Source organism: Pyrgilauda ruficollis, unplaced genomic scaffold, assembly GCF_017590135.1.
Source record: "Pyrgilauda ruficollis isolate IOZ18807 unplaced genomic scaffold, ASM1759013v1 scaffold14, whole genome shotgun sequence".
Classification (NCBI taxonomy): domain Eukaryota; kingdom Metazoa; phylum Chordata; class Aves; order Passeriformes; family Passeridae; genus Pyrgilauda; species Pyrgilauda ruficollis.
The window spans coordinates 59371-76472 of record NW_024512543.1 but is presented as its reverse complement, the minus strand read 5'-3'; the positions used below and the strand labels follow the sequence as shown (position 1 = coordinate 76472).

The following is a 17102-nucleotide window of genomic DNA, read 5'->3' as shown; positions in this document are numbered from 1 at the left end:
GCACATATATTAAATTTGAACATATTTATTGAGCTATCAAATAATTTGATAATTTGACAATTTGATTTGTTAAGATTCTCTGCAGTGTAGATAAAACTAATTGTATTGACAGACAGGAGTTTTTGAGCAAGTCAATACAGGGGCACTGGAGTTTAAGAATAGAAAGGACTTCGTAGCTCATCAAATCCAATTTCCTGGTGCCACAGGTGGTCAAGTGTTTCATGTTCTACTGCTGTTATATTTCTGGAAAAATAAACATACACCTTTCCTAACTGTCTCACTTCAAGCCTTACAAGTTTTGCTGCTGCTTAGGATTCTCAGTTTCCCTCTCTTTTCACCTGCCTAGTGATCCATATTGAAAACTGAAGTAAAATATCCATTTTGAATATTCAGTGCATTTTGAACCATGCATGGTTTATCCTCCATTGTTCCTTTATCTTCAGAGAACAGGAACGTTATGTAATGTTCTTTTAAATTTACGTGGATGAACAGCCTTTTCTTATCTATTTTTTTAAGATTTATAATGCTTGATTTTCAGTAAATCTTATTTCACCACTATAATTTGCATCACTGATGTTAGCTTTCCTTGCTGACCACTGTTTGGTTTAATTAATTCTAAATTCACGAAATTCAGCCTTTCTTTTGAAATCAATAAACCTGAAGACTAACTTCTGTTAAACTATCAGCTAATCAAAATGTTATCTGTATGGCATCACTTAAAAGGTTGTTTTTATGACCAGCTATTCTTTAGTGTACATACCACTTCAAAAATCTAATGTAAATCAGTTCTAAAATAGAATCAGCTCTATTTTATTTAGTAATCATTCACTATTGTTTACCAAATCTGGGGATAACTGGTTCTGAATATTCTTATTGACACTTTTTTTTTCTGAGGGAATGACACAGAAAGTGATCTGTCCAGCAGTAATGTTGACTATTGTGTTCCTAGCTCATTTATTTCTCCTTAACTAAAGCTATGGTCTATACACCTATAAGCCAGTTTAAATGTTAGATCCTTTTGTCTTTCAAACCTCCATCAGCTCCAGCTACATTTAATTTTGTCCCTAATATCTCCAGTGATGGAGACCTCACAACACCTACCCCTTCCAGTGTTTTACCATTTTCAAAGCAAAAATGTTGAGGATTTTTTCCTCATGTTTAGGTGAAATTTCCTGGATTTCAGTCTGCGCCTCCTGCCCTTGCAGTGGCAACCACTGAGAGGAGCTCCAACTTCTTCCCTCCCTGCTTCCCACTTCAAAATGTATTTAAACACATTGATAAGATCCCTGTTAAGTCTTCTCTTTCTGAGGCTAAACAGTCACAGCTCTTCAAGCTCCTCCTCACAGAGCAGATGATACTTAATCATCTTAGTGCCTTTTTGCTGGACTCATTCCAGTATTTCCAGCTTTACCTTCTACTGGGAAGGCCAGCAGTGGGCACAGTACTGAGAACGTTTTGTTTTCTCCATATCTGTTTTTGTTTATGTTAATTTTACTAATTCCATGAAAGGAATTAATTTCCATTTAATGAAAGGCCATCTTTAGCTCCTGCATGCATACATATACTTTGGAATTATATTCCACTATTTAATGTTTCAGTGATGTAAGGAATACTTTTTCACTCAGTGTCCACCTAAGCTAGCAAATGGCATAGGATGTGCGAAGTGAGAAACTCAAAACTCACATATTAGACACAGCATGTGCAATTTTATATTGCATTTTAATTTTTCACGTCTATATCATCAGAAATTTCTTTTAAATTGAAACAAATGAATCTACAGGAAGGAGGAGAAGAGAAGGGGAACTTTCTATGGAGTATGTCAATCTGTAGATTAATTAATACATTGATTCCATTTGAGAGCCTGAATGTACCTGTCTTCCCACTGAAATACCCACTGTGCAATCAGTGGTAATTTAAAAATCAATTGCTCTTCTCTAGTAATTAGATTTGTCCATTTAAACAGATAAAATTGATAGAGCCTGCAACTAATTTCAAAGCAGGGATTCTTAAGGGATTGAAGAGATTAAGAGCTGTGAGCCAGCAATTTGTGGGTTTTTCACTCAACAAATCAAATCTACATACACTGGTTTGTGTAAAAGTTTCAAGTACATTATACCAGATAAGAAAATTATTGTGAAATATACTGCTAAACAAAGCATAACATATTGCTAGACAAAGCCAAAAAGTTCATGAAAGTGATTCTTAAAGGCACTGAAATGTAATTATTCTTACATCTCATAGAATTAAATGAGTAGAATGTGTTGTCTTTAAAATTTCATCATATTCTTTGGAAATTTTTCTTGCTTTTTCCTATGTTTTTGTAAGTCTGGCTGAATAACTCTTCTCAAAAATTTCATTGCAAATGAAATTTTTTGTTTTCTGTTTTGAGCATACAGAGAGAATTTATGGAGCTCTTGACACACAGTGCTTAATCAAATAAAATATGATACTTGCATGTGTAGAATACATATTTTTGAGATTCATTAAACAACTATCTTCCCTCAAGGCAATTCATTGTTATGCACCAGAGGGCTTTAAGATGGACTATTTAGGGAAAAAAAAAAAAAAAAAAGGCAGAAAATAGGGCAAGAGAAAAAGGAAGAAACCTAAGACTAACATTAAATGCATATTCACAGTTTTAAAAGCCTTTGCAATTTATTGCAGCCCCGAGGTGGCATTAATTGACACATTAGCAAGTTATATACTGTGTTATGTGTCTATTTAGCCTGTAACACAATAAAAATAACACCAGGGGAATCGCTGTAACACATTGCATATACAGCTTGTGTTTAAAGTAGGGAACACCTTACAAAAGCAGACAAGAGCAGATTAATGATAATGTGTTGCCGTTAACTCACAGACTGTCCCTGCAACTCATGTAATTGAATTGCCAACTGTCAGCTTGCAGAGGCATCTTCACAATATTTCAAGGCAAAATCTTATGCTTCCTAAAAATTAATGGGAACAGAAATTTATTTGAATGAGATCTGGCTTTCCATATCAATAGACTACAGCATATACCCACAAAAAGACTAATCACTCATTTTGTGTTAAAATTGAGACTGAGATGTTAATACCTACTCTAGATAGTGTGTCTTCTACAAGAAGTGGAGCAATATGCATTTAGAATAATAACATAAAAGGATTACACAACTTATGTTCTTGTGTAAAATTTTCTTTCACAAATGAAGGAACACTCAGCATTTCAGGATCTTGACATCCAGCACTAGCCAGTGAAACTATTCGATTGCACTATTTTTATTTAAGGCAAGTTTAGCAATTCTTTCTTCTTTTATTTTTAACTACATTTCATTTTCTTTGGAAAAAAAAACTTTAAAAGGATTTTGCATGTAACACTATAGCTATCACTACAGCTAATTCTGTAAAACGTCTCAAGTACCAAGCTAGATAACAATCATGCAGATTGTTTCAATATGCTCCTGGTTTATTATCTGTTAAATGTAACCTTATCTAGATAAGTAAAACAAGGATAATATGTATACCAAAGCATGCACATCCTGAATATTCTGCATATTCTTAGCATGTAGAAAACTGCCACAAATGTTAATATTAGATTGCAGGGAGAATGAATAACATCTGAGTGTGGAAGCATCAGAAAGAAAAACCAGCTGGAGAATAGTTACCAGGGTGGTGTGTATCACAGCACCTCGATTAACAGGTCATCAAGATCTCAGCACAGATCTACCTACAGCTTCGAAGCACACAAGATGAGGCAAAGGGCAGCGAGTAAATCCCAATGCCTTGCTGAAGTGGGACAGGATTGTGAAAATAAGTGTGGTCAGGTTACAAAAAGACATCCACAACCGAGATGTGGGAAGAAGGCATAAGTGAATAGCTGAAATCAGTTTAGATTTAAAATAAATCCACTTTCCAGTCCTAGGAGGTCTTGCATTGTTGCTACAATGTTGCAACATGATTTCCTACAAACCCTGCCTATTTTTATTTTGGCATCATAAAATCATATAATTGACTCCGTGTGTTTGCAGTGTTTTCTACAAAAACATATTGAATTAATTCACCTGTTTTGTTATAACTGGGCTAGGATTGAACTTCGTATTTTTGGATTATACTTTCTGGTAACTTCTAGAACTACACAAGAAGATTCTCAGCTGGTATTCATTGCAACAGCTTCATTAAAATCAAGAAAGCTACAAAAATCTACACCAGCTGTGGGTCTGGTATACTACCTTGTTACCAGACACATGCAGAACTCAGTTTGCTTGTGTACTTGCTTCAGACCAGACCAGAGGTTTCATGAGCGGGCTGCTAAGGCTGGATACACTTTAAAATTAAATAGATGCTTTAAAAAGAAAAATATATATATTCAGGTCATCTGCAGTTATTAAATGATGACTAATATTTCTGAATAGCTTTATGAGATGCACATGGCAATTATTATTCACTTTTTATAGCTAGGGGATGGACATCTAGAAGCCTAAGTGACTTCCCTGTGGTCATATATTGTTTCCAAGCCTTCAGCTCTAGGCTGTCCCAATCCTGTTTTAGCCACAAGACTTGGCTCCCTTTCAGGGAGGTTGATATGTGACTGTATGCTACTAAAGTAACAAGCAACACTAACTGAGCTGTTTGCTTGAGCATTTCAGCTTAAATGGAAATAAATTTTGTTCTGTAGTGTTACAATTTGGTTCGTGTGTTGTAAAGTAGGTCAGATGTTATTTATACCACTGGCAATGAGAATAATTTGATTTCTAATGTTGCTAAGCTAAGAACTAGTGATTGTTCTACAGACATTTGTTTCTAGGTATCAGAAAAGGACATTTCTAGGAATCTCAAGAACAGTTCTTCACAGACACCAGGGCCTGCAAAAATTATCCTTAGGCTAGTAAATGCTGCCAACTTCTCTTTCATTAATGTATACAACATTAATGAGTAAACAATTACATTTTATATATACAGCAGTTGTTTGGAGTTTCCTTAGCACAGATGATTTCTACTTGAATTCCCAGTAGGACTGGGAGAGAGGGCTTAACACCCAGAGCAGAAAGGCAATTTAAGTTACTGCAGCCTTTTTAAAACTTTACTAATTTACATCTTTGATATTTTGTTTGTTCTGCCCTCTTCTGTTCCTCCTGCAAAGAGTCAGATCCATTGTACACAGATGGAGTCTCAGTAAAAGGACAGCTGAAAAAAGATGAGTGAGCTGGCAGTCATGTTTTTCTAAGAAATTAATGCTGCATGTGCAAATAATTATTTAATTTCAGTCTGCATGAACAAAAGAAAATAAGCAAAGCTCTTAGGAAAATGCATCTGTATGAAAAAAAATTAACCTCTTATAAGCTTTATCTCAGTGAATGACTTATTTTGTCTTCAGTGTTGCAATTTCACTGGCAAAGATGGTCAAATCAATTATCAGTCTTTAAAAAGGTGGGGGTTGGTGAGCCGTCCCTTTTTTAATGGAAAAAGGAAAGCACAGAAGACATCTGCTGTTCCTCTGTAATTCCTGGGATATGGCAGATACCTTAAAAATAATAAATTACAAAAAATAGAAAAAATCTGCAATCTGTCTTTATGTGCTTTTGATAAAGAGTTTAAGATTTAACTAAGAGAGTCCAGATTGAGCTGTAAATGCAGGTGGCTAAGTCAAAAGTCTCGTGACTAGAAATCCTCTGTCCCAATGGGGACAACGTAACCAGCCTCATCCACGTCCTTGTGTTTTATTAACAGACATTTATGATGAATCTCTTACATTTTGCTGTGTCATTTGCATGCTCTTTTATGATGCAGAATCACAGAACAGAGTGATTTGGTTTGGCAGGGACCAAACCCAGATTACCTGGTCTAACCCCTTGCTGTAGATAGGGACATCTAAAAGCCCATTCAACCTGGCCTTGAACACTTCAGGAATGGGGTATCCACAGCTTCGGGACAACCTGTTCCAGTGCCTCACCACTCTTATTTGTGAAATATTTATTCTTATTTGTGCAATATTTCTTCTTTATGTCTGATCTAAATGTATTCTCTTTCAGTTTAAAATTTTTGCTCCTTGTCCTATCACTATAAGCCTTGGAAAGTCTTACACGCCTCCTTTAAGGCCAGGAGGCAGCTGTAGGGTCTCCCCAGAGCCTTCTCTCTCCCTGCACAGCCCCAGCTCTCAGTGTGTGTTGACAGGAGAGGTGCTCCAGCCCCTCTTCTGGATTTGCTCCAGCAGGTCCTGTGCTGAGGACCCCTGAACTGGATGCAGGACCATGGTTTCTGTCTTTCTCTGTATGCTTTCAGCCCTTTGCTGGCCGTTCCTCTGAGGTCGCCTCAGCCAGGCCGTGGCCACCAAGGGAGATCTGCCTACTGCTGGGCAGGCATCCATCCTCCAGCCCACCAGCTCCCGCATTGTTTGCTCCCGCTCTCCTGCAGAGGAGGCAAACCCGTCAGCTTTGCGTGCACGCGTTATTGGAGGTGTGTTTAGAATTCCCGGGCAAGCGTCTCTTTTCCCCTTCCCTTCCAGGTACCATTTCCTGGCCTTTTAGGCCACTAGGTTTGGCTTTGCGGTGCATTTAACACATAACAAGAGTATAACTGCCGTCGTGCTTTGCTTGCAACCCTGCAGCCACCGGGCATTGCTTATGTGCTTTTGGGTTGCTGCGGTAGCAAATGTGTCTCGCTCGTACGGAACAACGTGCCACCAATTAAAAATTCATCAGCAGGGCCGGGGGCATTTTCTGCCTGGGAATTAATGAAGCCTCCCCTGACCCTCATCCCGGTCCCGGCCGCGGCCCGGCGGCGGCGGGCGGGGCCGGATTGCGCGGGGGAACGGAAAGCACCGGCCCGGGTTTCCCGCTGTCCCGGTGCCATCCGGGGGGAAGAGTTTAGGCGGCAGCAATCCCGAGAGCGATGAGGAAGGTGGAGGTGCGGTAGCTGCTTCTCCAGGTCGCTCCCTTCTTCGCTCCCGGTCGTTGCCCCGGGACACCGCGGGGCCGGGCCGAGCCGGGCCGGGCTGTGCCGGGGGGGTCTCCGCGCGCGGGGGGAGGCGCGGCGGGGCCGGGCCGGGCCCAGCACGAACCCGCTGTGTGCCGGGAGAGGGCCGGCCCGGGGGCGGGGGTGCTGCATGTGTGTGTGTGTGCGTATAGGGATGTGTGTGTGTGTGTATGTATATATAGGTGTGTGTATATATAGGTGTGTGTGTGCGCGGTCTGCTGTCCGTACGGGCCGCCTCGACACCTGCTCGTAGGTTTCTAGCTGGATTTACGTGTGTCCTGCTGCGGGAGTGTTGGTGTTAGACCCAGGGGTCTCAGGCCGCTGCAGCAGAACGTGCGTCTGTTCTTAAACCAGCCCTGCTTCACCACCATACATCTTTTACTCGGTTGGCTTCAGGAAGTGTATGGGACGATTACAAGGAAAAGAGGAGAGAATAAAGGGTGATAATTTTGAGGAGCCGTAATGCCTGATGTTGATTTCTGAGTAACTGGCGAGTTAAGGTTCCATTTCTGATATGATTTGTTCTTCCATTGTAGCAATCTAAACTTTTCTCTTGGGAGAGATGGTGAGGAAATCCAGCAAGCAACGTGTTTGTCTTGGTGCTCAGGTTCCTCTCTCTGGCATGTTGTGTTTCATAAATCAGTAGCTAGAGCTTCACTTTCTTTTTGAGTCATTAGTGTTACTTGAGGCACCTTATGTTTCTTCACACATCTATTATTATAATTTGTTTTCTTATATAATTGTTTCTGGGTGGTTATAAGCATTAGCATGCCTCAAGGATTTGAAGCTACACTAATAATAATGCAGAAGAATCCTGCTGGGAAAATTTTGAAATAGATTGAAGTTTCAATTCCTAAATGTCTTGTTTTGAATTACAATAATGAGTCACCGAAAACAGTACAAGAATATATTCTCTTATGTAGGGTCAGCTGTATGGGTGTGGGAATTTGAGAAGTATTTGTACAACCTTCTTTGGAGACCACCAATGTAGGCAGAGCAATCTCCTCATATAACTTATTTGTATGCTCATTAAGAAACACTTTGCAGCTGTAAGGACAATAATATACTTGAATTTTTTCTATGGTAATTTGAAGTCATTTTCATTCACAACAATAAATGGTTTGGGGAACAGCTTATTTCTGTTTCCCTTAAAAGTGATTCTTCTGCTTTGTCTTCGAGGGTGTGTGTGGGTTTTTTTAAAATTATATCTCCTCTTTTTTAGCCTAATGTTCCCAGTTACTTTAATCTTTTCTTGTATATTTTGCATTTAAGCTCAGATAATTCTTGATCCTCTTCTCTGAATTCATTCATTCTCATCAATTCATATGTTTGACTCAGTTCAAAGGGCAATATTCAAAACTGGATAGACTACTGTAGCTGAATTCTAAACAGTAATAAGTAAGTAAGAAGGAAAATTTATGTCCTCTCAAAGCTTTACATCTGTTCACTCATCCTGGTATGGATGGTGTAGCCTTTGGCATATTCACCTTCTGTTCCAGCTTAGACTCTAGATATTTTCTGCACCAGGGGATTATTCTGTCCTAAACTGAAGGTCTTGTTTTTGTTCTTATTTAAGTACCCTCTTCCTGATTGGTTGCTTACTCTTTTTTTGGTTGGAGTTTTGGGGTTTTTTTGGTTTTTTTTGTTTTTTTTTTTTTTTAACCCCAAAACACTACAGTGCAAACTTTTCTGATATGTAAAGACTGGATTCGAATTCAGGATTTTCTTCCATCACGTTTTCATTTTGTTGCAGCTTGCTGCCATCTGTAATATTAAGGAAACAGTTAATTATTAAACAATACCACTTAGAAGGGTCCTCTCTGAACTTTCAGTGGCCTGTATAACTCCTTGGTTCTATTTTTCTGCATGACCTTGCAGCCAAGATGAAAAGTAGAGACAGCGTAATATTAAATTGGACCTTTGCCATAAAGTAAATCCTTATCACATAGTGAAGTATGTTTTCTAACTCTAATTAGGACAAGCCTGTGTACTTTCAAGGCTAGCAGGAAGCAATATTCCAAGCTTGTCTTTTGCTCTTTGATCTTCAGTAGCAGCATGTTTGTTCCTTAGATGTGCAAGGCACAGAGCACCTTGAAATAGATGTGGAGATGCCTGTCCTTAGTAAATAGGATTTGAAAATATATTTGGGCCACACAGTAATGCCCTGTCTTGGCTCCTTTCTCCTTCCCTTGCATCCCCTTAGTTTAGCTTTTCTGAGCCTTCAGTCTTTCACGGAGTAAGAAGATCACAGCAAGAAGCTCTACTCTGCTTTTGACACCTTGTACTACAGAGCATTTTCCTCATTCACCAGATAGAATCTTAAAAAATTTATAAGCTAAATACAAAATCCCTTGTGTAATATGCCACAGCTGTCTCTTACTTCGGACTTCTTTTCTCTCCATGTCACTGTAGTGTATAAGCATTTTCCTGCTGTGTAAATTAGATCTGTATGACAGTATGTTAACTGAAATTCATCACTCTTTACAGTTCTTCCTCAGGAGGTTTTCTTTCCCTGCTAATGGAGGCTACCTTGAGCTGCACAGAAATTCAGCATAGCAGAGGATCTTTTCTTCTTTTCTCAGCCTGCCTGTCTTTAGCTTCATGGTAGCACCAACTAGAAAGCATTTGGTGTCACACACTTCTCTAAACTCCTAGCTTCCACATGATGTAACAACTGGAAGGACAACGGGGTCTCCTAAAAGTGTTGTGTTTTCTTGCATCTTCAAAAGGAGATTGAAATTGAGTAGATGTCAAAATTCTACAGGAAAAGAGAATTGGAAAGGAAAAGGTGACTTTTTCAACTGCTTTATCTACCCTGAACTGTTTCAGTGAAATTAACAAACTCCTCAGTGTAGTCATCTTAGGCAAACATCCAAATGTTCCTTATCAAGGCTCACAGTTACATAGGAACATATCTGTTAGGGATGGAACAATGCTACCTCATTACCAGGTTTTCTTTCCATTAAGCTTAAGAAAAATCTTCATTCCTTGGATATTTTCAGTCTTAGTGTGTGTTTCTTGAATCTCATTGTAACTTGCTTTAAAATGCAGTAGGCTTTTATTCTTTGCAGTTACTTTGAATAGACATTTTGGATATTTATGATTTTTTTTTTTAAAATAAGAACATTATGTCTTTGTGAAGTGACAGGGGTTTTGGAGACACTGAAGAAATTAATTTTTTATTTTGCTGGTATGTTGAATGAATATTCAACTTGTAATAACTTTGAGATACACAAGACATTTCTATTAACTGTAATTTGTGGTAGTTTGATATTACAACTCAGGTGCTAACTGTTATACTCTTGCTTTAAAGTTTGCTCCCTTTTTATCCCTTTTATATTGGTAATGTCATAGAGGATTTTTTATTCTGTTGTTTGTACTGTGCTTGTGGACTGGAATACTTAATCTTTCTTAGATGCTGTAATTTAGGAATAAAGTGACCAACTGAAATTGGTCCAGAGATGATTAAAAACACCAGGTGTTTTTTTTTCTCGATGAACCTAAAATCAATACTTAGAAAACCCGAGAATTTTCCTAGTTTTAAAACAACAGGGGAGAAAGCAGACTTTGAATACATAAAGTAGTGGCAGAGAACACTGACAATAACTTTGTAGTAAAGAAAAGCTCAGCTGGGTGCAAGGAAAAGCATCATGAGGAGGTGAAACTTTGAAGCAGGAGCCCTGTTGAGGTTAAGGAACCTCCCTCACTGGAAGTTTTTAACACCACTGTTGAGGCGTGGATTGGCCTCACGGTGGAAGGCTTGGGCTAAATGTTTGGTTGTGGTACTTTCTGGCTGTTTCTGTGAATATTTTAATAACTTTTCATGCACTCAGGAACTTGTAAATTATTTTTTCTTGTTTGTAAGTCATTGAGCTGAGGCACAGTAGCTTGCCCAACTGTGTTCCACATTGAAAATACAAAGAAAATTAAAACTATTTCACTATTTTGGTTTAGACTAATGAATTATGATAACTACCTTGGTATTCATGATGACTTCACAGTATATGCACGGTTAGGTATCACAGCCCTGATATTCTGGCTTTATGGTGTGACAGCAAACATAGCCTGTGGTTTTTTTCCACGTTCTGGGAGTTGTCTTTGTTATGGTTATAGTTTGTGGCTAGTGTGTTGCTCTTGCTGACTGGCTCCAGCATTTGCCATTGTGAGAGAAATCAAAATTGATTATACTGCTGGATACAGTTGATGAGATGCAGAAACATGAATAGTAAATTTAACAATATATTGAAGCTAAGTGTTTTTCTTTCCACTAACACTGCATTCATTTAATGTATTTCTGAAGTGCAAGAAATCTTAGTTCTTCTCTTTTTCTCTCATCTTCATAAATTTTATTTGGGAGTTAGAATTACTGCTGTAGAGAAGACATTTATTGCAATAAGTTCTTGAATTTTTTAAAACTTTAATGTAGTTGAATGGTGTATTATTTGGAAGAACAGATGCATTTATAGCACATATGACTTAATCTTGTTTTTCTTCTGGAAAGTAATCTAGTTTTTCTGTATCACATAACAACTAGTGATTACTCTGTTACAAGGAAAGTATTTTAAGCTAAATTAAATCAAGAATGTGCTAATCTAGATACTTTTGGTATCTTATGTAGAAAACAAGAGACAAACTTAGGCAATTATGCATTAATATAGGCTAAATAATCCTCTTTTTCTTATTTTAGGGACCAGTGGGATTTAAGAATCTCTCTCCTAAGAAAATTTGCTGCTTCTACAGCTTTTCATCTTAGTGTGCATTTGATGATTTCACTTGAATATCTATCTGAAGAAATTAAGAGTAGGCGAGGCATAATTACCTTTTAAAAATGTTAAAAACTCAGCATTGTGTAACAGCTGTCAAGATAACCAAGAAAAAGCCATATATTTGTGACATGTGCTATAAACAGTTTGAAACCCCATCAAAATTAGCTAGGCATTATCTCATACATACTGGTCAAAAGCCATTTGAATGTCATGTATGCAATAAAACATTCAGGCAGTTAGTCCACCTGGAGAGGCATCAGTTAACCCATAATCTGCCTTTTAAGTGTATTGTTTGTTACAGAAACTTCAAAAATGTAATCACTTTCTTAAAGCATCAGCAGCTTCATAATGAAAATTATGAGAATGATACAAAGCGAGCAGAAAACTATGTGAATTCTGAGCAAGACAGGGTCACTTGTGGCATATTTCATTGTTCTGTGTGCTGGAAAACCTTTGCAACTGAAGAGAGGTGGATGCTGCATCAGTGTCTCAAGTCAGATCATCTACGTGGTGCCAGAAGGAGAAAGAAGAAAGCTCACACTTGTGAATCATGTAACAAGACGTTTCCATCAAGATCCAAGCTAGAAAGACACTTCCTTATTCACACTGGCCAGAAACCTTTTAAGTGTTCTTCGTGTGGCAAATCTTTCAGACAGTCAACACACTTGAAAATTCATCAGCTCACACACACAGAAGAAAGGCCTTTTCAGTGCTGTTTTTGTCAGAAGGGATTTAAAATACAGAGCAAACTCATGAAGCATAAACAGCTCCATGCCAGAAATAAGACTTTCCCCAATACTGTATGCAAAGCAAAGACTCTTAAATATCCCAGACCACACAATGTGTTGGAAGGAAAATGGGATAGTTTTGAGAATGCTGATACACACAAGTCACTGGAGAATGACCCTCATGATGTGCACTCAATTTATATTGTACCCTTTCAGTGCCCAGCATGTGAGCAGTGTTTTGAAACAGAGCATGTTCTGAAGTTGCACAAATGTTATCCAAAAGACAGCAGAAGTTCAAATAATGGTACAACAGCACGCAGACACGCAGTCAACAGGAAAAATAAGAGCCTGGTGAAACTGAAGCATACTGGAGGAAAGTCAACAGATTTTTCTCTGACTGACAGAAAAAAAATTAAATCAGGTCACATTGGAAGTCCTGACCTGATTACAGCTAGAGATCAGCGTTGTGATCAGCATGTGTCCACTAAACCTTCCAAGGGCCGCCGGAGCAGGCGTGACCTGCACAAGTCAGTTTGTAGTCAGATGAAAAGAACGTTTGCTGTGCCGTTACCTTGGCAAGAGTACCCACAACCTCCTGACTTGGGCAGTAATTTAAAAGGTGTGCTTCCTGATGAAAGCATGTTAAATGTTGGTGATTCACTGGATAATAAAGATGATGCTTTTTATGGTTCATCAAATGATAGTTTTTTTGATAATCCAGAAGTAATTCACTGTGCTTTTTCATCTTCTGCTAAAAATACACATAACAGACACAAAGTGTGTAAATGTGACAGATGTGAAAAGATTTTTCCATCTTCATCCAAACTTCAAAGACATTATCTTATACACACGGGACAAAAGCCCTTTGGCTGTAATGTTTGTGGGAAGGCATTTAGACAGTCAGCTCACTTAAAAAGACATCAGCTCACCCATACTGAAAAGAGAGCCTGTAAAAGCCCCGTTTGCCAGGTAGAATTTGTAAACCTGAACAAACTTTTCAATCACCAGGGAGATCACGCTGAATTTATGTCTTCTCAGCCTGTGGGTTATTCAGGTTACTCTCAAACACCTTCACAGCCATCTGGCTTTCAAGACTTTGAGCTGATTCAGTCAAACCAAGCAGCTGAAATCAAAGTCGAAATTGAGTCAGGGGATTTTGTTCTTGACACCAGCAGTGGAAACCCACAGCCGTATTTGTGCAGTAAATTGTTGGAAACAGAGCAAAGCTGTTACAGCTATTGGCATGATTTTTCTGAAGGCAGTGAAAAAAGTGAAGCTGTTAACAAATTATACCAATGCAGTATCTGCTTTAAAACTTTTAAATCTCCTTCTAAGCTTGAAAGACATCACCTAATGCATGCTGGACAGAAGCCATTTGAATGTTTAGTTTGTGGAAAAAAATTCAGACAGGCCCCACATTTGAAAAGACACCACCTTATCCACTTCAAAGAGAGCTTAAAGCTTAGTTCCGCTGAGGAACAAGCAGAGAATGTATTACTTTTATCGAAACAGGATACTATCCTATGAAATAATTTTTAAATTTTTTGGTTGCATAATTATAAAAGATTTATATTAAGCCAAACAATTAACTGAAGGAAATTATATTTTCTATTACAGAGATGACCTGGTGAAGTTAATTTACTGTCTTCAGAACTGTCTACTTAATATAATTTGTGAGATACTCATGTTGAGATGTTTTTTTAAAATGCAACAAACCCACACGCTCTTTGCGTTCCCTTTGGCTAGATTAAGTTTATAAATACACATTCATGTTGTATCAATAATGTTGCAGTAATCTACAATGTTCCATGAATAAGATAATTATCACTGAACTAAAATACTATATGGGAAAATGTAACACTTTTAAACTATCAGTAAAGACAAAAAGGTAATTTTGAGAATACTAAAAAAAAGGTCCTTTTACTTTCTTCTGGCTCCCCATGTGTTCCAAGCAAAGGATTATTGCTGTATTTATCCCATACTTTAAAAAAAAAGTTATTTTTAGATAAAAGAGAAGAGAGTAGGAAAAGGGGAGAAAATTCAATGAGAAGAATGTTGATGTGGTGTTATAGAAGATTCTATTTCCTATAGGATAGAAAAAAAAAGAACTGCTTTGTTATTTACACTTAATGTGCTTGCAGAGCTATACATGAGGAATTAGATAATTTCCCTTTTTATATAAAATACAAGGAGACAATGCTATAATATTAGGATTTATAACCAATTTATCCATTTCACCACTTCATTAGCTCTACTTCCTTGTAAATCCCTTGCCTTCTGTAGCATTTTTGGCCAATTTATACTTTACTGAACTATTTTTCTATAAGAAAAGAAGACAAGAAATTATCATTAAGGTTAAAAATGGGCTTACTCTCTGTTCAGTCTCCTTTCCTTCTAGCATACATAGTGAACCAGTAAAAGAAATGCTCTCTAAGATGTGATAATAACTCAGATGAGCAGTTTTGTCGGGAAGTCATGTTCTCATTACGTTAAATATAAGAGACTGAAAATTACTTTTAGCTGAAATTAAGTAATTCTGATTTTGTATTAATAGAATCTGTAGTTTTACTTTCTGGTAAGTAGATGGTTTTGTCCATTGTGCCAATGGGGCTGGCAAGAAGTGTAAGTGCAGTGGAGCTTCATATATAATGAGCAAGAATGAAGTTTGTTTCTTCTTTTTTGTCCTCTGAAAAACTACCTTTTAGGATACTTTCTTTGTTACACAGCTTTTGAATAGCTGAATCCTGAGGTTGTTATTCCTATTTCTAAATTAACATACCTGTAAGACACATGACATTTTTTTTTTAGTATTTAAATAGAATCTTATTTATTTAAGTAAAATGGGTTGGTATTTTTTTTTTATTTTTGAAATGGCATGAATCTTGTGGTACTTGGTGAATATGAAGGGTAAAGGGAGTTTTATTTTCATACATGTTATTCTTTTCCATTTTCATTGAGAATAAAACCAGGAAAAATACTTGGAAACAGTCTGTAGTTACTCTGCTTTTTGTATGACAGACAAATTCAGTATATTAATGATGATTATAGTTATATATTGAGGTTTTTTTCTCCTTGTTTCATATTGAAAGACAAAATGCTGTATAAAATGTTTTGAAAGCATATTGTAGAGCTCTTTTAAAATACTTGTAATAAACTATTTTATTTATATTGTACTTTCAGAGTGTGCTTTATGTGCAAACCAGTTTTGAAACTACATAACATTCATTATGCAGAAAAGACTGCATATCAAAATAACGTTGTATGTTAGAACGATAGGTGTGGTTTCAGATATATTTTGTTAAAAAATACTAATATGTTTAAAGATAATAACATCTTAAGGAGTTACAGTCATTTAAAAATGCTATGAGAGTAATATTTAGAGAAAACAAAACTTTCATGTTTTGAAAATACCAATTTAAATAAAATGGAGAGTAATACAAAAAGATATTTTGAAGGATGAATAGACATTTGCATGAAGTATTATTGTCTGATGAATTTGGAAAGTAATTAAATCTTTGGGCTTGGATTTCAGAGCCACAATGTCTATCTGCTCTCCATCCCTTCATAAAAATTTTTGTCAGTATAAATTCATTATTTTATGGGGATTATTTCATAAATTAGCTAGAAAGGGGTTACATGGTTTCTAAGAGTCAGGAAAGAAAAAACCCGAGGTTGAAATCCTGGTGTCTTTTGCAGTTAACAGTGAAATTCTTCAAGTATCTTTGAGAATTTGAACTAGAACAGTTTTCTCTGTGTTCACAGTAACACTTCTTGTTGGTTAATATGTCAGTCATTTTCCATAATGCTTCAAGGCAAGTTCAAGCCATCAATCTTTTAAGTGTCTTTGGTGGCAGAAACATTGCCTGTGGTTTTGTTAGAATAAACCGATGGCTAGTGCTAATAATCTGATAGTTCTGGAGTAGTGGATTTTTTGAGAATCCAAAAGCAGAACCAAAGCATATTCTTTGAGGCAAACAGAGGGTCCTCCTGTGTTAACAATGAGCTCCTGCTGAGGAGAATTTCTCCAACAGCATGGGTTTAGCACTGAGGTTGGTCTATGTGGAATAGAAGAAGGGTCAAATATTTTAAAACAAGCAGAAAAAAAGATAAAAGATTTTTTTCAGACAAGTTATGCAACTGCAGTAATAACTAATCACATCATCCCTTTGCTGTCTAGATGCGGCTGTGGATGCCTTTAAAATGTTAATGCTGTACTATCACTGCAGTGTGTCACAAATGACTGTTTTAGGTGGCTCAAGGAATCACCAGCAAAGGTATCATCAAAAGCAGGTTTATTGTAAAAGTGAAAGCACAACAAAGTTTGCTGGCAATGTTCTCTCTGCTAATTAGATTGTTAAAGCACACAGACAAATATTGTAGTTGAGTCGAAGACAATACAAAGCAACACACTCCATTTCCAGAAGGCTTCCAACCGTTTTTACTATAGCATGCATGCTTTTTATACATTCTTACAAAACTCATTCGTTTACACTTTATTCACTGGTCACGAGAGACAAAGTGCTTACTGGAATAGGCAGTTGCAGGTTTCTCTTATTTATCCTTCTTTCTTTCTTGGTTTCTATGTCAATGACCTTGGTAGAAAATTCTTTCAGGGGTAAACATGGATCCTCTTATCAAACTTCTCTCTGGCTCACAG

At 37.3% G+C, this 17102-nt stretch overlaps 1 protein-coding gene across 2 annotated transcripts; it reads left to right on the top strand.

Annotated features, from left to right (window-relative positions):
* Window positions 1-6827: 6827 nt before the first annotated feature.
* Window positions 6828-15557, top strand: ZNF770 (zinc finger protein 770). 2 transcript variants are annotated; one of them, XM_041460127.1, is made up of 2 exons: window positions 6828-6882; window positions 11639-15557. In XM_041460127.1, the coding sequence occupies exon 2, from the start codon at window positions 11780-11782 to the stop codon at window positions 13970-13972; it is 2193 nt and encodes a 730-aa protein (XP_041316061.1). In that variant the 5' UTR covers window positions 6828-6882; window positions 11639-11779; the 3' UTR covers window positions 13973-15557. The 2 variants fall into 2 exon arrangements, with proteins under 2 accessions (XP_041316061.1, XP_041316060.1); XM_041460126.1 differs by having other exon boundaries at window positions 6835-6903.
* Window positions 15558-17102: the final 1545 nt, after the last annotated feature.